This window comes from Zingiber officinale, unplaced genomic scaffold (genome assembly GCF_018446385.1).
Source record: "Zingiber officinale cultivar Zhangliang unplaced genomic scaffold, Zo_v1.1 ctg131, whole genome shotgun sequence".
NCBI classification, from domain to species: domain Eukaryota; kingdom Viridiplantae; phylum Streptophyta; class Magnoliopsida; order Zingiberales; family Zingiberaceae; genus Zingiber; species Zingiber officinale.
The window spans coordinates 657,140-680,015 of record NW_024589827.1 but is presented as its reverse complement, the minus strand read 5'-3'; the positions used below and the strand labels follow the sequence as shown (position 1 = coordinate 680,015).

At 37.8% G+C, this 22,876-nt stretch overlaps 2 protein-coding genes across 9 annotated transcripts; one reads left to right on the top strand and one right to left on the bottom strand.

The window, feature by feature from the left end:
* Window positions 1–2,257: 2,257 nt before the first annotated feature.
* LOC122036048 (transcription factor bHLH79-like) lies at window positions 2,258–4,875 on the top strand. Of its 6 annotated transcripts, none has more exons than XM_042595229.1 (9): window positions 2,258–2,376; window positions 2,463–2,562; window positions 2,660–3,266; window positions 3,348–3,584; window positions 3,712–3,777; window positions 3,873–3,941; window positions 4,025–4,096; window positions 4,192–4,416; window positions 4,503–4,875. In XM_042595229.1, exons 3-9 carry the CDS (start codon window positions 2,688–2,690, stop codon window positions 4,560–4,562), a joined length of 1,308 nt encoding a protein of 435 aa, XP_042451163.1. In that variant the 5' UTR covers window positions 2,258–2,376; window positions 2,463–2,562; window positions 2,660–2,687; the 3' UTR covers window positions 4,563–4,875. The 6 variants fall into 6 exon arrangements, with proteins under 6 accessions (XP_042451163.1, XP_042451160.1, XP_042451165.1 ...); XM_042595226.1 differs by having other exon boundaries at window positions 2,644–3,266; XM_042595228.1 differs by lacking the exon at window positions 2,258–2,376 and having other exon boundaries at window positions 2,406–2,593.
* An 800-nt stretch (window positions 4,876–5,675) lies between these two features.
* On the bottom strand, window positions 5,676–22,817 carry LOC122036049 (MAP3K epsilon protein kinase 1-like). 3 transcript variants are annotated; one of them, XM_042595232.1, is made up of 24 exons: window positions 22,342–22,817; window positions 22,107–22,241; window positions 18,946–18,966; window positions 17,646–17,719; window positions 17,456–17,546; window positions 17,297–17,380; window positions 15,285–15,386; window positions 14,409–14,540; window positions 13,897–13,968; window positions 13,709–13,815; window positions 12,490–12,604; window positions 12,019–12,315; window positions 10,812–11,090; window positions 10,638–10,682; window positions 9,910–10,089; window positions 9,639–9,725; window positions 9,460–9,551; window positions 9,292–9,375; window positions 8,412–9,199; window positions 7,433–7,827; window positions 7,205–7,339; window positions 6,261–6,667; window positions 6,042–6,156; window positions 5,676–5,928 (listed from the first exon to the last, which is right to left on the bottom strand). In XM_042595232.1, the coding sequence occupies exons 1-24, from the start codon at window positions 22,399–22,401 to the stop codon at window positions 5,752–5,754; spliced, it is 4,074 nt and encodes a 1,357-aa protein (XP_042451166.1). In that variant the 5' UTR covers window positions 22,402–22,817; the 3' UTR covers window positions 5,676–5,751. The 3 variants fall into 3 exon arrangements, with proteins under 3 accessions (XP_042451166.1, XP_042451167.1, XP_042451168.1); XM_042595233.1 differs by having other exon boundaries at window positions 9,639–9,722; XM_042595234.1 differs by lacking the exons at window positions 15,285–15,386; window positions 17,297–17,380; window positions 17,456–17,546; ... (2 more) ...; window positions 22,107–22,241; window positions 22,342–22,817 and having other exon boundaries at window positions 13,709–13,829; window positions 14,409–14,469.
* Window positions 22,818–22,876: the final 59 nt, after the last annotated feature.

Genomic DNA, 22,876 nt, shown 5'->3' with positions numbered 1-22,876 from the left:
CAGGTCGGAGTGAAATTCATAGAAGATCAATGAAAGTACCACATCCTAGCATCCATCTCATCGACTTTCGAATATGATAAAATATATTTATAATATTATTATCCCGGTTGATATTACTATGAATAAGATAGATTCTTAACGGTGCATAATATTATTAAATAAATTAATAATACTAAATGGTTAGCAGAGAAATGCTAAAAATTTGTTTTAAAAAAAAGTATGTTGAATCACCGACGTTGATAATATTAATGTGGACCCCTTTTTTTTCGATTTAAATTGTATAACTATTTAAGTATAATTACGGACAGGAATATGTACATTTAGGAATCGTTTTCGGTTCTTTTTGTCTTTTAGTATCTCATTTTTGTCTTTTTTTTTTTATGCTTTTTATAATTATTTGGTTCACATGGAAACATGACTAAGGCCTTTTCCCTTTGGAGGTGAGAATCTAATTTTATGAGAAGGGAAATGACTGTTGGTATCAATCTTTTCCTCTCCATTTTGTCTAATAGATTTCGAGTGAAAGAACAAATTAAACGATTCTTAAAAAGTATATATATTTTTTCATTTTTTTACTTGAATATTGAAAATGAAGGAAATAACTTGCAAAAAAAAAAAATCACCAACATAAATCTTCTTCTAAGAAATCTGGTAAGATTGCAACGACTCCCGCCAGCAGGGCCAACTGAAGGTGAAGGTGCAGCTGCAGGGAATGAACATTCTATTGCACTTTCTCAGAGAAGAAATGAAGATCGATCAGAACCCGACAAGAACCGCTTCCCTTGGAATTTTGCAGATCTAAATTCAGATGATCCTATTCGAAAGTTGAAAAAATGATTAACTGTGAATGTGGCTATGTGATTAATTGGATAAAGACTTTGCGCTATTTTGCAATACAAGGAGTATTAGTTCCGGACTAGGGAAGGGTTTTGATATTAATCCTCCAACGCTTAAGTCGGTACTCGATTTAGATGAAGAGAACAATAGAAACAAGCAGTAGCAGAGAGCGTGTAAAATAATTAAGCATTACATATTTCCGTCGGTAGATGAAGATCCCCTTAGTGTCACTGTAGTGCCTATACATTTGCCCCCACGGGCTGGATCAGCTGGAAGGGTGCCTGACGCTTGCAATGGAGGTTCAGGGGTCGAGGGTCGCCAGTTACACACGGGCGTAAAACCTCAGCCTACTGCGCTCTAAAATTCCACTTGACCCCCAGTCATCCCTCCTGCCCAGCTTAACCGTGATTTATCCCCTCTGGATATCTATGGGGCCGGACTCAGGGGGCCGCTAAGGTGACGGTTCCACCTTTTTTTTTTGCAACTGTAGTGTCTATACACATATCTCAAAGCATATGCACATTTTTCAAAGTATTCCTAATAAAAAAAATAAGTTGAAAAGTGTCCCTGATATTTTTTTTAGCGAGCATGTAAATTTCTGTGACGTGACATGCTAGAAGCTTTTAAAGTACGATTTACTTGCAGTACATTCTCTGTTGTCCAAAAGAATACAGTAACGTGGGCCCACATTGAGCTAACCCGTAGTCACCTTGTCGGTGAATCTCCAGCTCAGTCTTATGGAATGAGATTAGTTGTTCGTTCTTCACTTGGTCCATCGTTTTAATCGAGAAGCTATATGTCCGATCAACCCTTATATCCGATCGGATAGACAATAGGTCAAGCAAAACCTTATTTGCTCGTTTAGAAGGATGGCTGATCAGCCATCCTCCCTGCTCGGCCGAGACAATTGATCATGTTACTTGATACCTGAGTTGAGATAGGCGGCTTGTCCGGGGTGGCGGGCTCTTGCACCGGGCGAGCACTCACGCCGGACCGGCCTTAAGGCCAGCATGAACGCACCACTAATATTATTGATATCTCTGATTTCCTGTTAACTTTAACCGCCATCTCAATCAGTCTTTCCTATTTTAATCCGTTCTTGAGGTTCCACCTTCATCGCTTTATCAGCTGACTTTAGGATAAACAAACAGAAAGAAAGAACTTCTCCACAAGCAAATATATATAGATTGTCTAGTTAAGTTAGATTCTTTTATTATTGTTGTTTTTCTTTTAGAGGAACCATTTAGCCATCAACTCTCTTTGAAACTCCAAACTCTGAAGCATAAATGGAAATCAACACTCAAAAAATAGAGATTTGTGGTGTAATCTGAAATATAATTAATTAAATCGTTGCATGTGGATGACAGCTGCCATCCCTAGACGCTGCTAATGGAATAAGATATTGACACAAACACTTGGAGCGGAGTGATACAGCCACTTCACCTTTGTATTTCCAATAAACAAGTTTTAGTCAATGACAAGTAAATTAACAACCAGAAGGGATTTTGATCGACTAATGAAGGAGTTAAATTCTATAAGGTATGCATAAGCAGTTACTTCCACTGTTCTATCTCTCTCTCATAGGATCATCTTTCTTCATTTCGAATTTTGGATCTCAATTATAGCAAAGCAGACATCTTGTCGCTATTGTTACCGCCAAAACTAGTAGAAGGACGATCCTCTTCGAAAAAGACACAGCTTTTCTCTGGTTCATTCACTTCAAGAGTGCGTTCTCGATCTACTCTCGGCAAATTTGGTGTGTTTTTATTGTTTTTTTGGTTTCTGATTTGGAGAGATCTCGGAAAGGTGTTGCCTTTATCAGAGTTTCAGTGAGTCGGGCATCGCCGGAGATGGACAGCGGCGAGGGGGGCCAACTGCCGGCCAACCTCCTCGACCTGAATTGGGACCAGACGACGGTACCAAGTGGGGATTTTGACCCGTCCCTGTCCTGCATTGTGGCGCCGTCGCCTTCATCTGGAGACTCGGGCGACAAAAGATTGCAGCTGTTGGACCAGAAAGGTGTTCGCCTTAATGCCTCCACGAAAATTGATCTTTTCACTTTACACCAGCGTCAGATTCCACCGACATATTTGGATCAGATCAACTCCGATACTTGTTTTGCCGAGAGAGCTGCGAGATTCTCCATTTTCGACGGCCGGAAAAACAGCAGACTTGCAGCTCAGCAGCTCGGCCTTGTTGATGCTGAAAAGATCATGAAAGCAGGCAGCAGCAACTCTTTCCCAATTGGGTTGCAGGGCTGCAGAAAGGAGATCGCGGTGCCTGGTGGATTGAAGTTGGACATAAACAATGGTGAATTGGTGTCCGATCCAGCCAACCAAGAAACGATCAGCATCAAGAAACGAAAAGCTCCACCGAAGGGCAAAGGAAAGGGTAACAGATCAGACATTTCTGCCATGGATCACTCCAAGGTAAAGGAATTGTATCAAAGTCAACTGCTTCACTTGTATGGAAAGCAGGTGACTGTAAACTTACTTCTTTTGTTTTCTCAGGTGATAGAAAAAGAAGATTGGAAAGTGAAAAGGCGCTGTCTGATGGAGAAGAATAGAACTGAACATGATGAAGCTGTGCCCAAGGTAGAGAAAGCTGATGCTTTTAGCAGCCAAGTCAAAGGTGATCTGAAAAAAGGAAAGAAAACCAAAGCCAAATCCCCTGAGATTGTGAAGGACTATATCCATGTTAGAGCAAGAAGAGGTGAAGCTACTGATAGCCACAGCCTTGCTGAGAGGGTATGCAATGCTCAACTTTGCAGCATGTTGATGTTATTTCGATACGGTTGCAAACTAGCTGAATCAAATAGTTGAGACAATATGTCTTTTAGGCAATCTTTGGATTATTTCTTTTTGGCTCTCTCAGGTAAGAAGAGAGAAAATCAGCCAGAGGATGAAACTTTTACAAGATCTGGTTCCTGGCTGCAGTAAGGTATAACCAAATAACAATCTATTAGAAAATGACTTTATTTCGTAGTGTCATTGGATAGTATTCATTTAGTTCATTTCTCCATTTGAAATGAGTAGGTAACTGGAAAAGCAGTCATGCTCGATGAGATCATCAACTATGTGCAGTCTTTGCAGCATCAAGTGGAGGTATAATTGTCGTCGCGACAATGTTTTCTATTCGACTGGATCAGTTTGCTGCATCTAAATCATCTAGTTACTCCCTCTTGTAGTTTCTTGCTATGAAGCTTGCCACTGTGAACCCGCAATTGGACTTCAACAAATTGGCAAATTTTCTTCCCAAGGTCTCAAGATGAAATCTTTTTAAATTTTCTGCTTTGTTAGTCAACTCCCTTCATCAAAGATTTAGAAAAGCTACTTATTCTAATGTAAAATCCAGATTCATCAAGATTTTGGATCAATGCAAAACCCAGTTTACTATTTTGAGGCTTCAGGGGTGCCCTCTCCATATGTTAACCAACCGCAACATGGAACCTCTCTCCATTGTCTGTTGCCTAGTGGAATGGAGATACAGAGTTCCATGAACCGGCTGGATTCAACTGTTCATCAAAACCTCAATACGCACCAGAATTTCCTTGCTGGATTTGAAGTTGCTTCATCTCAGGTAAATTTGTGGAACTATCCAATTTAATGCGATGTGAGATTCCACTTGAATTGCAAGTTAACATGAAAGGATCATCAATGTTTCAGATGGGGACTATTTGGGAATGTGACCTCCAAAATTTTCATGTAGACGTCGAACAAAAATAGGAGATTGCCATTTTCTTTGAGCATGGATCGGTACGTTAAAGAACAAGGCATCTGTGCCAGGGATCAACTTGATAAATAACTGGAAAAGAGAATGCCGACTGATTTATGCGACCAGGATCTCCCCAAACAGCCCACACGCAACTAGCTGAGGTCATTCAAACTATTTAAATGTATTTTCTTTGAGCATGAATTGTTTACTCAAATGCTCAAGGAGATCTTTCAAGAAACTTGTTGCTAAGTCATTTGTATTTTCTAATATTGTTTGGGGTGCATTTCTAAGTTCTTCAATCAATTTATTTATTTGAAAGGTTCATTAACCATGAGAGGTCATGGTTGTGATGTGGGATGAGAGATCATGGTGTCTTGCATTTTGTCTTCAAATCATTTTGGCAATTCTCTAAGTTTCTGAACAGATTGTAGTGTTTATTTTGTCTGATATTGTTTTCCCGAGTGACTATGTTTAGTAATGAACAGGGTCCCCTCGGATCGGTCTAGTGGCTAGCACATGAAGTATTGTCATAATGAGGTTTGGGGTCCGAATCTCGGCAAAGCCGAGGTAAATACCTCCTTTATGTGTTAGTCACTATTCCAAAGACTAATAGCCGCCCGTGATTTACCTCCTCCGTGTTGACCTTGAGACGGATTGACGGGGACGCTGGGGGCGAACGTATTCACCTTTTGCTATAATATTAAATAATGAACAATTTATATCATTGTTCATTTTTAGATCGTACTAATTAGATAATAATATGCTTATCTTTTGCTAATAAAATACAAATCTATATATCACATTTCATAAATCCTAATTGATTCAAAAACAGTAAGATTCTAATATTTTATTTTATACATTATTTATGCATCATAACCAGCAACAAAATTACATCGGATTTGCGACCGAGAACGTTATAATCTTAATCCCAAAAAATAAGTGACAGGAAGACTCGAAAACAAACAAACAAAAAACAAAGAGGTAGAGCAACTCGTAAATTGCAAAGCATATGGATTATCATGCTACAGCGCCAGTAGAGTTGCATTTTAATTGTTCATTTCGAGAGTGACCGCCCCTACCTTAAATATTTATAATCACTCTGTCACCCTAAAACTCACACTCACTGAAAGATCAAAACAAATATATTACATTTCATTTGGAGAATTCATATATGTACACACTCAGTACTTGGTCACGTATTCACAATACAGTGTTGATATGTAGGGCTTTAAGCAATGCGGTAGCCATTTGTTTCACTAAGACTTGACCACCAGAGCGCTGGCCGTCTCTCCGTTCTTCAATCAGATTCTGGAGTTTCTGAGGTAGGTCATTCTCCACAATCAGTTGCTTCGGTCTTGGGTGGTGCTCGTACACAGCCTGAGATAAAAAAAAAAAAAACAAAATGCAATTATAGTAAGAAACAGTTCTAGGTTATATGTAGCATAACTGCCGCGAATAATGTTTCTCTGAACATCTGTAAGGAAGAATACCTTTATCAGTTTCAGCAGATTTAGACGAGCAATAGCATCTTGGTGTTCTAATCTTGTAACAAGCAATGTTGTCAGACCATTAACAGCCATAGCGGTATTTATTCTAGGTGATTTCCTGCATTTTCATTTGTAGATACAATAACAATGATGACGTTTCAGAGATTAAAGTGTTTGGAGGTTAGAAAAGGAAGGAATGAGAAAGGCGTTTTTGTTTCTTACGTAATAATCTTCAAGAAAGGCTCCAATATATTCACAAAATATTGTTCTGGACAGTTCTGGAAGTACTTGACCAACTTCTGAATCGCTTCCTTTCTCAACAATGCATGTTCTACTTTTCTTTGATCGTTGTCGTGGGCCAAGCAAACTGCAATTGAATCCAGTGCAGTGGCGGCCCAGGCCTCATCTTCCAATAGGTTCAAGTACACATCTAATCCTCCGTGAGCTCTCAATTGCTCCCGCGAGTTTCGAGATGCATGAGCCATGTCACACAGCAGAGGCAATGCATATTGCTTGAGTGGTGAATCTGACGTGATGAAACTCATCAAGTGTGGAATAATCCCATGTTCTGCTGCTTGTTCTTGTCTCCTCTTGTTTATTTTACAAAGCTTGAAAAGGGCATCGAGAACCTTTTATGGGGAAAACAATGAAGTCAGCCATGTAAATATGAAAGTTATCATCAGAACATGAAAACAGACAGCTTTCAAAAGCTTGTTTCTCCCTAAACCTAAAATGAAAGTCATTGGCATGCACACAGGGACATAGAGGGAGATCACAAGTGAGAGAATGACCAAGAATACTTGATTTCAAACTCCATAGCACCAGTGCCTATGAGAAGATAACATTCAAGTGATACACAAGATTTAGAAAATATCATATTAAGAAAGTAGACCTTTGTATCATCATTTTTTGCTATCTATAATTTGCACTAGTCCTAAAAATTAGGTCATTGTAGCAGTCAATAGAACCATTAACAAAATAAATACCTATGATGATCAACCAATTCTGGGTGGACCTATAAAACTATTCGACACAACGATCAAAAAGCTTGAAAATGTAAAGGAAAATAATTTTGAACAGAGGATTGCTGAATTTCTACGAACATTAGTAGAATGTATGCACTACATAGATTGTAAGTTCATACTATGTGGTGTTAAGCAACTTACTTCATTATGTATGTGAGAGATAAGAGGTCCCTCACATAGTTCAAGAATAGGAATCAGATACTTGATTGCATCAGCACGCTGAAGATTTTCTAAACAGTGTGGGTCTGTTGACAAGTGGTTGATGCACTTCAGTATCTACACATGGAAATACACGAGTATGGTCAGGCAATTGGTCTTTCAACCAAAACAAGAATAGGACTATTAGCCCTCAGTGAAATTCAAACTTACCTTCAAGAGAATAGGAGGCTCCATCTTATTGAACATTTGAAAAAGTCGAGCAAGCAAGCTTTGGCTGCACATGTAAGACTTCACTACAGAGTCAGCTTGGGCAAATTCTAACAGAAGATCAGCTACCTTCTCCACATACTCCCTCGCAGTATCAGCATTAGATGAAGAAACCAATTGGGACAGCAAGCCAGATGATGTAGTGCTGCCAGGTCTAGCATTTAACACTCCTGATCCAGATAAAACACCAGACATTGTTTGTGACAGTAACCCGGATGTCGAAGTTCCTTCATTAGAACTAGATGACCCCAATGTTGGTGGAACCTTCTTGCTTGCCTTATTAAAAAGTTTGGTATGGGAATCTGAATTACCAAATTCTCGTCCATGCCTGGAGACCTCTGCAAAGCGAACAATAAAAATGAGTACCTATTCATCCAGTGTAAGAAACCACAAAAGCAAACGTGGCAGTCCTGTAAGAACTTTATCCTACAGATTAAATAGAAAGAACATAAACCAGGCTAATTTACTAGTTATGTAGTCTCGGATAAAATTTAAGGGCAGGATGAGAACAAGATCAATGTAGCCTATCCCAGATAGTTCAGACTGCCAGACTTGTTGCTCTAATTGTTGTTTGTAAACATGAAAATGTTAGAATAATAGAATAGTAAAAGCTAGGGTACAGAATACCTAACAGACATTTTTTGTTACTCACAGTATGTATTGGAAATTCAAAATATCAGTTGTTGGTAGATGAGGTATTAACACTAGAAAAATCAACATTTAAAGTTTCAAAAAAATCAGTGTTAGTGATCTGAATACTATACATATTCTACTATGGCTTGTTCATCTTCCTCAACTGGTAAAATCAACTATAAGTTGCCTTTGAAGCACAATACCATAGGAAGTGGAACACAGACTATCAAGTTAAGCAGACCAGACTCACTTTAATTATGCATGGTGGAGGAGAAGCAAAATATAGTACCTGCAAATTCTTCCATTAAAAGTTCAAGTTCGCCATTTGTCTTTGGAGTAGAGGAATGTAACAGAGGTAATATACTTTCGTGTTTTCCCAATCCAGAAAAATTTTGAACATGATCAAGTTGTCCTGAGACAGGTCGAGAAGGAGGCTCTTTTTCAAGTAAGCTCAAAAGCGGCCGAATTTGTTCAGGCTGAGATACCGACTGAGTTACACCACCAGGGTGACTATTTGATATGAAATCCATATGCTTTGGAGATCTATCAGTGGAGCTTCTACCAGCAGAACTTGTAGCCCTATGATGCTTAGGTAAGTCAACATCTGGATGTGCAGGCTCATTATCCCATAAACTAAAATTTCCATTCTCCTTTGCAGCTTCAAATGCAGCATAAGTGGTGTGAGGCTTATCTCCACCAAACAATTGTTTCTCCAAATGAGTTGCGCAACTAGCTTCTGTCTTTTGAGAATGGGAAGTTGGATTTTGGAGCTGTTCTAAAGCTCCAGATAAAAATGGGTGTTCTAATCTTACTTTAGGAGAATCAAATTGACCCAAGTTGGCCAGTGGCAAGTCAGATCGATTAGGCAGTTCTAATGGACCAGATCTTGGTCTTGGAGCAGATACCCCACCATTTTTGGAAGCAAGCCGAGTGGCCTCATTCAAGCTGTAAAGGGTGTTCACAAGTCTAATAAGTATGCCATTCTTGGCAGCAATGCGGCAAAAGTCATTCCTTGGCGTCAAGTGTTGAAGCTTAAAAACCTGCCAGATGCCATCTATGGAAAGGTGAACCATTTCCCTGAAGAACATAAGAGATACAATAAGCATAAGAAGGAATTACAAGCCAAATAAGGAAAGTTGTAAGCCAAAAAGGTAAGGTACTACACCAACCTATGCTTCGCATAGTCTGCCTCAAGAAAACCCACCAATATAGGAATTCCACGGCATGCAATGAACATTTGCAATGTCAATGTGCTACACGAACATTATATCATCAATTACAATTTTTGTTTTTAATAATAATGGTAAAATAGCAGAGGGACAATTAACAGGCTCAACCTGGACTGGCAAAGCTGTTGAAGAAAAAAGGCTGCCTGCATACGGACTTCCCTAGGACGATCAGGCACTGCAAAACCCATTACAACTGGAATCTGCAGACACCCAATTTGGATCAACCTCATGACTACAGCTAAAATATATCTAAGGAGAAAGCTTCTGAAAGAGGTTACAGATCTTACTAGGCCAACAAGACATGCATTTTCTAGAAACTCGATATTGTCTTTGATAATATGATTGATAATTTGAAGTGCCGAGCATACTACCTGCTGAATCGTCATCATGTCAGTCTATAGTCTAAACTGCAGATGTGCTAGACTATTAGGCCATCCTACTGAGGCTCGAGATGATTAATAACAGATAGTATTCAAAGTTAATTTCTGGGGTACAAATAATTAATAAATGAGTAAACGTACATGTAGAAAATTATAATTAATAAATGAATAAACGTACATGAGTTTTAGGAACTTCTAGAACATCCATGAGTGGAAGAAAACCATACTGGGACATATAAACATGCTTCTGCTCCGGCCGCTGACTGAAAAATAGAATAAGCTTCTGACATGCTGACAATAATACATCTTCAGAGGCTTCAGGTTTCAGCAAACCAACTATTTTGCTAAATTCAACAGGCTATATAGAAAAGGATACACAATAGTTATCAAATTAAAGAACATATTCACATCAGAACTCAGTAATCAAGAGACTAACAAAGAAATATATTCTTGGCGTGCAACAAAAAATGTTTATTTCATTCTTTTAGCACCTATGAAGATCCTTTTCTGAAAATAAATGGAGTATTTTGCTCACATTATATGACAAAAGCACATATGATATCTATACTTGAAGCACATATAATGTCTTTAATAGACAGTTGAACAAAACAAATTCCATCCTGTCACATAACATCAATTTATCAAATATGTGACAACTAAAGCCTAGTTAGTAAAGAAACATCCATACATCATACAATGTACCAGCAGTTAAAAGAAGAAAGAAATATCCATCATGGTTGAGTTATATCATTTATGAAAAAACCAGCAACAAAAGATCATAGTACACAAGAAACAAAGCTAATCAACCAATCAGCTTCAAAAGACTAATTAAGTGTTTAGAACTAGCATGGAAAAAAAAAGTCCGTTTGCATCCTATGTATGTTGATCATTATGACAAATGAGCACCTGGAGAGGAAAAAGTTTTTCAGCTGGTAGGTTTTCATCAAAGACCTGCAAAAAAGAACATGACCATTAGCAAACAAGGGTTAACCAGTTACCGATTAAATCTTTTTAGTAGTAAAAAAATGCAGATATGTGCACTTTGAAACCGATAAATGCACTTATGCCAGATAAACTTACTGAACCATCTATATCAATCACATCTTCTTGTATATTCATAACCATCTCAAATAGCTTCCCACCACTGCTGTGATCTGGTTGTGTTTGCTTCTGAGCCATCCTAACTTTCAACTCTTTGGCTAAGTCATTTTGTCGGATGGCAGAAGAGGGCGAAGCTTCAGTGCCTACATCTCTTTGTCCATCTAGTGGCTGAAATAAATCATCCAAAGAAGCATCCTTTGGTGTATCACTAAACCTGCTAAGCTCATCAACTCCGTGAACACTTGACTTGTTCACAACCTTAAAAAATATATCATTGGCAAACACAAAAAAGTTAGCAAAACAAATTGAACTGTTTTATGTAAAACTATGTGACATTGTAAGAAGGTTGTAGGGCACAAAACAAAATTGATGGAATTCATGAAGTAAGGAAAAAAGACACAGCAGAAGGAAACTAAGATGAAAAATGGTAAATCATAACGCAAATCAGCTAGCTGACCCATATAGTCTTAACAATTTGTTAGATAAAAAATGCTTGGACAAAAATCAAAAGGAGGCCCCTTATTTTTGTTATTGCCAAAAGGGTGACCCATGTTGAAAAAATATTAGACCTATTTTTTATTCTAAAAAATGTACTTGGTTCCAGTTTTGTTGTAATGTTGTTTTGCCAAAACTGTTATAATGTAAACTAAAATTGCTCCAACTTTGTCAAAATTATTGGACGTGAAATATTATTATATCAAAATACTTTTTTCCAACTTGGTGAAAATTGCTTCAACTTGATTAAAACTGCTATAATGTGGCGTAGTGTGACCAAAATTGCTTGTAGTAGTTTTAATCAAAACTATTACACATTGTAGTAATTTTTGCTCAAAACTGTTTCACGTTATAGCAGTTTAGAGAATACTGCTATAACAACACCAGAAGAAGAGTATTATTTGGATTAAAAATGGAATGTCATGCTCTTTTGATATTTTTCAACATGGGGCGCCCTTTTGATGATAACAAAAATAAGAAGCGCCCTTTTCACGATAACAAACATAAGGGGCGCTCTTATGATATTTGCCCAAAAAGCTTTACCCCGAACTAGACAGTTTCACAAATGGCAATGCTAAAGAAATTAAATAAAAGAACTCAAGGATATATGAAAAAGTTACTTTGAAGCTATCTGAGAAGATAAAAATGCCCATAAATATTGTAGCACCAGCAAAAGAAATAAATGCCTCACCTTCTGCAAATTGTTTTTTTCAACCTTATATCTAAAGGAGAATATACTATTATCATCAGAACTCTCAACTCCTTTGCATTCCAGTGTTACTGGAAAATTGGAAACTGCTTCTGTCGCAGAATGCCCTAAAGATGGCTTTTCATAGATGGCTAAGGTAGGATCTTTGTCAGATAGCTCGTCTTCTGCTTTGCTTTCTGTACCATTTGAGAAGGTACCCTTAGTAAAAAGTTTTCTATGTCCATCAGAACCTTCAAATGGAACAGAATCAATAGCCAAATTTTCATTTTTACATTTGTCCTGAATCATGAGAGAAGAAAAGATATCACTGTACTGTTAGAATTATAAAAGTTAACCCAAAACGTTTTCTATTACTGCAAAGAACAGCACAATCAATTCAACTCTTATTTATTATGTGGCAATACTTGAAAATGTGTAATTAAAAAAGCCAAGTCTGAGACAATAAGAAGATACTTGTCCAATATCTAATGCACCATTTGTGTTCTCCTGAACTATTGTGCTTCCACTTCCATTATGATTATCCACAGTTGAGTTGCCATCATCAACAGGAACGTCATCCTCAATATTCCTGAGATTTATGCTAATAGTTAGACAGAATCTTAACCTGGTCTTACAGTGGACCAAATCCCTCATGCTATATTATTACGAGGACTAACGGCGCAGAAATCTAGACTTGCAGAAAGCAAAACCCAGAAAAAAAAATGAAGTCAACATATTCTTATGCATATTTTTAAATGAAACCTAAGTTTTTGTTTATGTTTATAAAGTTTAGTTTCAAGAAAGATTTAACTCTCAGTGCAAAAAGTTGGACGTAGGAAATCATGCATAAGATAAAAGAAAATGCAGGTGCAATGGTAAAATGAAGTAAATCAACTTTGTTTCTCACAAGTTTTACAAATAATTGACAAGCGCACTGAAACTATGAATTTCGACTTGAATTTGGAAAACCAAGTAATGTGCTGGTGGTAAATAATTTTATGAGAAAGATTTATAATTAACTACAGCTACTTAGGTAAACTACCTGCAGCAAAACCCATTAAACCATTTACAATATCATCATTTTGTATCCCCCTTTGATTGGAAAGCATAATGATGCCCTCCTTGGGGGTTAGGTTCTACAGGAGCCCCAATGACGGGTCTGTTGCATAGGACAACATATCACCATAAGGAAATTAACTAAGAAATATCAATTCCAAAATTTCCAGACACCAAAATTCATCAAGCATTTGATCAGCTAAAGAAAACTCAATCTGTTCTCACCAAAACTATATGTATTTTATTGGAACTCTAAAACAATCCAGAATCTGGAATTTTTCATGCAGAGTACCAAATACAACTCAATCATAAAATTGGTGCAGCTCAGTTCTGCTGTCTTTGATTCCAGTAAGGCCTGAACAAAATTCTGATCATCTTGGTTCATCCAAGCTTATATCTCAGAAATAGTAACATTTTTACCACTTGCACAATAATATTACGTATAATTAAATTTTAAAAAAATCATTATTTAATTTAGAGAATCATCCTGCTTTATGTAGTGTAGACTTCTCATGTGAATATGCAGGAAAACCGAAAGATATATATGGAACTAAAAATGCTAAAATTCAAGTATCAGTTCTGCATTCACAGTTGTCAAGGAATCCAAATTCAAACAACTGATAGTTTGCATTATCACCTTATACTTGCACCTGTTTGTCTCAGATTGGAATGCAAAGTGCGCCTTGAGTTTTGAATCCATGGGTGCAGTAGCAGTGATTTAGCATCAGGTCGTTGCATTGCATCCTGAAAATAGTTCTCTAACAGATTGCATTACCATTAGCAGTCACATTCACCAGAATTTGTCTAGGTCTTAAGTCAATTTACCTTTCTGAAGCAGTGACGTAGAAAATCAGTAATGTCAGGTGACAAACCCTCAGGTATAGGAGGATTCACATCCTAATATGACAGCTCAATTAGGACAGAAGAATCAAAACCAAGCAATCATATATTATAGGTAGCAATATGTTGTTTCATTATATTGCACAATGAGCCACATGCAGATTTGCAAAACTTGCAAGTACACATCTCAAGGACCAAGAGAACAGAGAAGACGCAAATTCATAAAAAAATTAAAACCAACATAAGTCATAGTTGACGACAAGCTCTCCATATCATGTACGATGCATTAAATTAGCAACGAGAAGATGTGTCCTTAATATTTGAAATTGGCTATGTTGATCTCATGCCACCATTAACTTCAATATTAATGCAGCAATTAAAAGGACAAAAGTGAACGAATATGAACAAATCCATGATCTACTAAAATGTAACAGAGATGAATTCTAGAATATCCTTATTAGTAAAACAAATAATACAAAAAATCTAACAGTCTAAACCTGAACAATCCGAAAAAGTGCAGGCATTGGTTGCAGATCATAGTAAGGTGGAACACATGTCAGCAATTCAATGATAGTGCAACCAACACTCCAGATGTCTGATGCAGCAGAAACACCAGACATTTCAATAACCTGAAAGAGAAGAAGTTTTATCATCCTCATTGAAACATGGAATCTAAAGTTTAGAATTAGGAACAATAGAATAAAAAAAATCCAACACATGATTTGGCAAATAACTTTAGGAAAAAAAAACTTATAATTTCATATCCATTCAAATTCTTTAGCCAAATTTTTTTCCTTATTCTTAGTAATGCATACACTAGATCATACAAACGAGCTTCTTTTCCTCTCCATTTGACCTTCAAATAATAAATTTCAGAGGCATAAACTTGATAAATTACATAGATAACTAAAATCTGGATTAAGCAGACATACTCTTCCAGAATAACTAGTGGAGAATAACTTGGTATTCAGTACCAATTAAAGGAAATATGGCTTCAATAATGCAAAGGTCAGTGCAAAGCTTTCATTACTCCATAGAGCATTTTGGCAATATATTCTCTTATAGAGGACCAGTTAAAAGAATGTATGAAATATTTATTATAAAAACTTTATATTTTTCCATTCCAATAGTACTTTAGTTTTGATTAAACCAGAAGAAAAAAGTTGTGATTTTATCAGAGGCAAACATGCACTAATCATTAAGTTTGACTAACAAAGACCAAAACTGCTAGAATGTTCCCCTTAGTATTCATTTGAATCTCTTCATTTTCCCTTTTAACAAGAGATCTATTATCTAGAAAGCCCCTGGCTAACACAAAATTTCATAATGCATATACAAATCAAATGGTTCAACAAAGCAATATGGTACTTTACCTCAGGGGCCATCCAGTATGGTGTTCCAACTACTGAATGGGTATTGAGATCCGCCTCAGTCAGCTTGGTTGCAACTCCAAAGTCAGCAAGTTTAACAAGGCCCTGAGTAGAATTCCCAAGCACATTAAACCAATGCAAAAACATACGATCACAGAGCCAAAAATCCTAAGGGATATTGGCTGTGGCATGAATCAATTACAGTTATGTAACAGTCATGATGGTCATAAACAGCACAGAAAACCCCAACTTCAGCAAGGATACATTCATGATGCATGTACTGGAAACGAGATGTGAAATAGCATTATTGCATTTATGCAAAAGTAGCATTGGCAATGTAGATACAGCAAACATACAGAAAAAGTTAGCCATGCTTTCATGTGTAAAAGTTATAAGGGCGCAGACAAGTGGTATGCAAATGTATGAAGTATGAACCAAATTATATAATAAATTAATAGCTACCAATAGAGACAAGTTTTCCACAAATTCCTTGCTCCATTGTTGAAGTGTTGATTGACAGATGAGATACGAGATCATTTATCCTCATAACCATTCCTTGGACTTAATAAGATTGAGATGAATTTCACTTGCATGGTGAGAAGGGAATAACAGATCTTCAAAGGACAACATGGTTTTTTTACTTAAGTTTTCCAATTGCTATTCGCAGAGAAGATGGTGGTTCAAGTAGTCATATATTTTTGGTACTAAATGAATCCAACTCAATTAAGTACCTCATGCCTTAACCCAATACAAAAAAAACTCATCTTTTTCTTATTCTTCAACCCAATCCCTACCCAAGTATAATAAATGGATAAAAAAAGGACAACCCGTGCATGAAGCTCCCGCCATGCAAGGCCCCGGGGAAGGATCTATTGTACGCAGTCTTACCCTACATTTTGCAAGAGATTGTTTCCAGGATTCGAACCCGTGACCTTTTGGTCACAAAGCAACAATTTCACCATTGCGCCAAGGCTCCCCTTCAAGTATAATAAATGGATACCCAACTTAAAAACTAATACTAGGAGTATCTATAGGGACTCATAAATCTAGGTATAATATGGATAAGTCGATCCAATTTGTCTATCCAATGGTACTACTTTAATCCAGCAAAACCCAAATTAGGCAGGTGGCATGGCTGAGTCATCCCTAGCTATTCAAAATGTCAAAACTGTGGTTAGATTGATTAGAATTAGAACATTGCAGTAGTCTAACCTGTACTAAGACTTCAAATATATTCTCAAGTACTTACTCTTGTACATTCCACCGATAATACATTGGGTAGACTAATTGTCGTGCATTAGCAAAAAATTACACTATTCAATTTGTGTAAATGAACCAAACAATGGTTAAACATGTATCAGTTTTGCTTAAGTATTTTTTAAGAATAAATATGTTCACAAGGTAATATAAAGTTGGGGGTAAATTTAATATTATGCCACCTTTAGGTATCAACGAATAAAATGGATATGACTAACAAGTTCCACATGGGTGCAAATACTAATGATAATTTAATTGCATTTTCCTTTCGCCAAGTTTTATATGATTGAAGAGTCACACGACTATCAACATATAATCAAATGATTGTTACATGGATAAAAAGGGTTCAAGACACAAATGGGATGCCCAAGAGGAATCTGAATAGCATTGGAATTTGGAATGGGCAAATTTGCAAACAAACAATCATTATACAATTTCTGATGAGAACATTACAATATGTCTATCCACCAGAGGATCAAGATTGATAGAGAATTGAGTTATAGTTTCTGAACAACATCCACTTCAGTTGCTTGAGCATCAAAGTTTAGTTTTGCAGCCTGACAATAGATGACTTGTATAAAATACAAGTGGAAATGACTCAACAGTAGCATTAAGTGCATTATGATGGATCTACTAACAAAAACTAAAGAGTTAATCAGGGACGTCTTTCAGGATAATACAAAAAAGAGATTCAGTTTACTTATAGTGAACCAAAGTTAGATGAAAAACTAAAAGAAAGAGATGTGTTTAAATACTACCTCCTTGGTAGTCAAGATATTTGCACCCTTGATGTCTCGGTGAATCACACCCTGCTCATGTAAATAGACTAGACCTTCCAAGACCTATGCATAATTTATTGCAGACTAAGCCTTATTTTCACCACAAAAAATATAGAACTACACAAATAGCAAGCAAACCTGAGTGATATAAACAGCCACCAATGATTCAGGGAATGGTCCGAATTTGTTTGGCTTGATAATGTTAGCAAGAGAACCATTTTCCACATACCTAAATAAAATCGAGTAGGCAAATAAGAATATTGAGGCGATAAAACAAAATTATAATAAATTTAAAGCGAGATTAGAGATGAGATAAGTAGGTAATTACTCGAGAATGATATGCAGATGAGTCTTCGTCTTGATAGATCCAAGGTATGTGACAATGTTTTTGTGGTTGAGATTCTGAAGTAACAAATGAATAGTTTGAATAGAATCAGTTACAAAGAAAATAAATAAAACCACTTTAGAAAAAAAAAAATGAATACAATTTCACTGTTTCTCTACTTGGTTTTCAATATGATTTCTTGTATTATATTCTGGTTTTTTTGACTTTATTATTTCCTATATATCTAATTTGATTGTCTCTTACGAGGCCAGATTATTATAAACCATGCAAAGGAGGACCTCATCCAATTATTTTATTAATTCAATCAACAATATAAATTCTCTTTTTACAATTTCTCCTCTTAAAAGACAGTTGTCTAAGCCAGACAATCCCATGAGATTGCAGATTGAGACACATGGCAACAATTTCTAGATTCTTCTATTTAAGAAAAGCTGAAACAAAAGAGATGCCATATACCCAAGATTACAAGTTATTGCTGTCTTTTTAACAATGAAAGGACAACTTTCATTTCTCATAGTCAAATTCTTAATGGTGTCAATCCATTTGCAAAGTAGTCAGTACAGATTAAAAAGTTAACCAAAAATTACTATAGGTTCCACATAGATTTCTTCTTTAGAGTGTCAACTATGAAGCAGTATTATACACCTCCAAGAATTCAGATATGAAATGAGTTAGCCATTGGTGCAAATAAAGCTGCTATACAGAGATGTATTTCAGAGGTAAATAAGGCTTGTCTTTTGTATGCCAATCTTTGCTAATGCCAGCCATAGGACATAACATGACTTTTATAAGCATATCTGTTTAAAAGTAGGTTACTGGTATATCAATTGTTGATTTCTAAGGAAATGGACTAGATTAAAGGGCATATACAAGCGGCAATAGACATGGAATCACAGGGAACAACAATTAATAACAATCATAAAATGGAAATGCATGCAAACAAAGTGTTCGTTTTAACATAATGTGGCATGACATAACAGAATTAGGAGCACAGATAAATTAAGAGAAATTTCCCTATTTCAGTTTGAAGGATGTATATAAGAAACAGAAAGAATGATAAAAGGATGGACGAAGTTGGAAAGAGAAAAAGAAAGCTTAAAGTAGATGAAATAGGATTGAGTCTCAAAAATTGAAATTGAATGAAAAGTATGTGGTAATAATTTACATCATAACCACCAGTTTTGCAAACTACAAAAAACAAAGCTATCTACACAGAAACACAATAAAATTTCATATCATGATGATAATAAAATACAAAAAATAACAGACAATATAGTGTTACCTTTAGTAGATCAATTTCTTGCTAGACAAAATGTGACGGAGCCAACAATTTTATGAAAAAAGACAAAGTAAAGAGTTAGGGCATATAGGAAAAATCCCATTTATACAGAAAAAAGGAATTTGTAGGTAAAACTTTGTGCTTCTCTACGTTATTGCTATACTATGTACAAATATCTATATAACATGTTTAATCAAAAGTAATGATACACTAAAGGCTAATAGTAGAAGGAAACAGATTGACTGCCTTGAAACCTGAAATCCAAGGCAATAAGTATTTCCCACATGTGAAAAATGTATTCCACACATGCACACACACACATATATATCATATTGACTAGTCAATATCCCCTGGGTTAGGTTGATCAGGTTGACTAAACTTGAGTTGGCTCAAGCTTGAGTCTTGATGTTTGGATTTCGATGTTTGACAATACATGGAGATTGCAGATGCAATCGTCTGATTGGGGAGATTGTTGATACAATTCCCCTCTGATCAAGGACTGATCAGTTAGATGTGAAGAAGAGTCAAGTAGGTCAAAGGTTTGACTAGATACTTGACTGGGAAAGCCCTAACTGGAGGTTAGGCAAGAGAAAATCCTGGTGAGTGAAGCCAGGTGAAAGACCTAGTGAGTGAAGCTAGGCAGTTGGAAAATCCTGATGAGTGAAGCCAGGTGAAAGACCTAGTGAATGGAGCTAGGCAGATGAAAGTCTCGGTGAGTGAAGCCGGGCGGTTGGAAAATCCTGGTGAGTGAAACCAGGTGAAAACCCTAGTGAGTGAAGCTAGGTGAAAGTCCTGAAAGCCAGACAGATGAAAAGTCCTAGTGAGTGAAGCTAAGCAGATGAAAAGACCTGGTGAGTGAAGTTAGGCAGATGAAAAAACCTGGTGAGTGAAGCCAAGCACGTGGAGATCCAAGTGGGTCAAGGTTGACCGGACACCTGGTGTTGGGAAGCCAAGTAGGTCAAAGGATTGACCGGATACTTGGCACAAGGAAATCCAGATGGGTCAAGGGTGACCGAACATCTAGTGAAAGTCCAAGTGGGTTATGGAGGGTCGGACACTTTGCACGAGACGGTAAGTCCGAGTGGGTCAAGATTGACCGGGCACTTGGCACAAGGAGAAAAATCCAAGTGGGTCAAAGGATTGACCAGACACTTGGTGAAGAAGTCCCAGCAGGTCAAGGTTGACCAGATGCTAGGAAGAAAGAGTCCCAACAGGTCACGGTTAACCGGATGTTGGGTTTGGAAACCTTGGACTTGAGTTTAGGCAAGTCAAGTTTGGGGCAATCGATCAGCTGATCGATTGACCCAAGCCCAATCAATCAGCCGATCGATTGACCCAAGCCCAATCGATCAACCGATCGATTGGGAGCAAGTGTCGCGAGCACAAAGAGCTGCCCAATCGATCAGCCGATCGATTGGGAGCAAGTGTCGCGAGCACAAAGAGCTGCCCAATCAATCGGCCGATCGATTGGGCACCAGCTAATTTTCTCGCGCGATCGCGAAAAAGACTGAATCGATCGGTTGATCGATTCAGGCAGCTTCCAACAAGCACAGAGGCGCTCTGAATCAATCAACCGATTGATTCAAGTCTCCTCTATCGATTGATCAATCGATTGGGATGTGACCGTTGCGTAGGTTAAAGTTGTTGGCGAGCGATTCCTTCGACAGTTCTTCGCCAGCTTCTTCCCGATCTTCACACGAGCTTCTCCACAACTCTCTGCCAGTTCTTGAAGCTTCTTGGAGCAAAGTGTTGCTGCACTTCCAAGGTTAAGAGGCGTTCCACGAGGAGAAGAAGCAAGCTAGGGTTTCCTCATTTGTGCAAATCTTGTAAGATTTATTATTGTATAAGCTTATTCTTCTTTTCTTGTTGTATTGAGAATTTGTGTAAGGCTTCTCCGCCTTTGGTAGTTACCATAAAGGAGTGTTTTCATAGTGGATGAGCATGTCGTGTGTGAATCTTTGGATCACTCACCTCTTCTTGAGGTGGATACCACGTAAATCCTCGTGTTAGCATTGTGAGTGTGTTTTGTGTGTATTTCCGCTGCATATCATCATCATTAAAGCAAGACAACAAAGCGTGACGAGCTATTCACTCTCCCCCCCTCTCTAGCACAAATCGACCCTAACAGTTACAACATATTGACTTGGGTCGAAACTGGGCGTGTCCGAGCATGCCTTCCCCTATGTCTTGGTCACCTGCACTAATAGCTAGTAGCCACCCGTGATTTACCTCATCCCTATTGGCCTAGGGACAGGTTGGCGGGGGTGTTGGAGATGAGTGAATCGCCTTTTTTGTCATATTGACTAGTTACAACACTGTATGGACTCCGCCTTGCTATATTGCTCTATAACATATTTTAACCCTATAGGATTCCACATTTATCCTTACTTACAAGCATAAATAATAAAATTAGAAATAAATAAATACAAAATCTATGCCATTGGCATTAGTATGTATAGGACTTCCCACTTATTAGCACCACAAATTATCATCTCTTCATGTCCCATTACTCCTCCCACTCGTTCCCATGCTATGGTTTTCTACTTAGCTCCCACGACATCATGTCCCCAGCTTCTACTACGAATACAGTGTATGTAGTCCTAGTCCCTCAACCCAACCACTCTCCCCTCCCTACCATTCACCTCTCAGCCACTGCGTATCTCCTGTCCTAGTAGCTCTTCCATCATCACAAGCCACCAGAGTATGATGCAGGGAAATGAAAATCTTTAGTAGCCATGACCTTAAAATACAAGTTATACAGGATATCAATCCCCCATGCTAGCACATATCAACGGCAGTGCATTCAGCAAGCAAGAGTTTCTCGTAGATGTTTATACTTTTAGTCAATATATTGCAATTATGCATTACCAAGAAAAACAAGATAGCTAGGTGAAAAAATGCCAATGAACAGCTCAACTTTATCATTGGCTAGATTAAAAAATGTTACAACTTTGTTCGACGAACACAAATGCCTCTCTAAGCAACTTTCATATCTATGATTATTTTGCAATGAAGCATATAGGAAGATTTCCAAATTAACCAATGTAAGCATGCACGATATAGAAGCAAAATTCTCCTAATATAGATTTCAATTGAAAAGATTGGTACTCCCCTAAAATTAAGGGGCATAACCAACCATAATGAGAGAAAAAAAAATAACATACCATAATGACATTGAGATCTTCTTGTGGGATGTTTTCCAACGACACTTGTTTAATCGCCACAAAATCTCCATTTTCCAAATCCAGGCCTTTATATACTCGTCCATACGCACCCTTTCCAATTTCATCCCCAAGCATCTGAACCTCAAGCAAAAGGCAATTCACGACACAACCGAATTAGAAAACAAGTTAAAAAGAGAAGGAAATTTTTTTACTGAGAGAGTTGATGAACACCCACGTATTTGTTATCGAGCGTCTTCGATTTGTGAAAGTGAGTCACAGGGGCCTGCCGAGACATTTTCGCCCCGCAGCCTTAAGGCCTTGGCGAGCAAGCCCACAACCCTAGCCGGAAGAACCGTAAAGGGATCGCCCGCATTGACGGGAGCCCCCCTGCTTCGGCCGTGCGGGAGAACCCTAGCGAGGAGGCTTAGGTTCCAGGGGAATTTCAACGCAAGCCACGTCGGACGCCCTCCTCCCCCCGAGCCCACCGAAGGCTCGATCTAGAGTGGGAAGGGGATCGACCGAAGACGAGAAGGAATAGCAAATGCGAGATGGACGGTACTGCGGAATTGATGGAGGCCAAAGAGGAAGGGGACGGGTGCCGCTCCTACGCGTATCGAATTAAATTAGCTTCGCCCCGCGGTGAAGATTTCGATCGATCAAATCTCGTTGTGAATCCGCCATTGTTCACAGCTCATGAGCTCCGGATTGTGGGCACGCATCCCATCGATCTCCATCCGACCCAAATTTATTACCCCCAAATTTTAAAGGAG

Excerpts from the sequence above, each read along its gene's own strand:
- LOC122036049 (XM_042595232.1), bottom strand. The coding sequence starts at position 22,401 with ATGTCTCGGCAGGCCCCTGTGACTCACTTTCACAAATCGAAGACGCTC. Across the intron at positions 12,605-13,708 it reads CAAACAGGTGCAAGTATAAG|GAATATTGAGGATGACGTTC; the intron begins GTGATAATGCAA and ends CATAAATCTCAG. Across the intron at positions 12,316-12,489 it reads GTGCATTAGATATTGGACAA|GACAAATGTAAAAATGAAAA; the intron begins GTATCTTCTTAT and ends CTCATGATTCAG.
- LOC122036048 (XM_042595229.1), top strand. The coding sequence starts at position 2,688 with ATGGACAGCGGCGAGGGGGGCCAACTGCCGGCCAACCTCCTCGACCTG. Across the intron at positions 3,942-4,024 it reads CTTTGCAGCATCAAGTGGAG|TTTCTTGCTATGAAGCTTGC; the intron begins GTATAATTGTCG and ends TCCCTCTTGTAG. Across the intron at positions 4,097-4,191 it reads TGGCAAATTTTCTTCCCAAG|ATTCATCAAGATTTTGGATC; the intron begins GTCTCAAGATGA and ends TGTAAAATCCAG.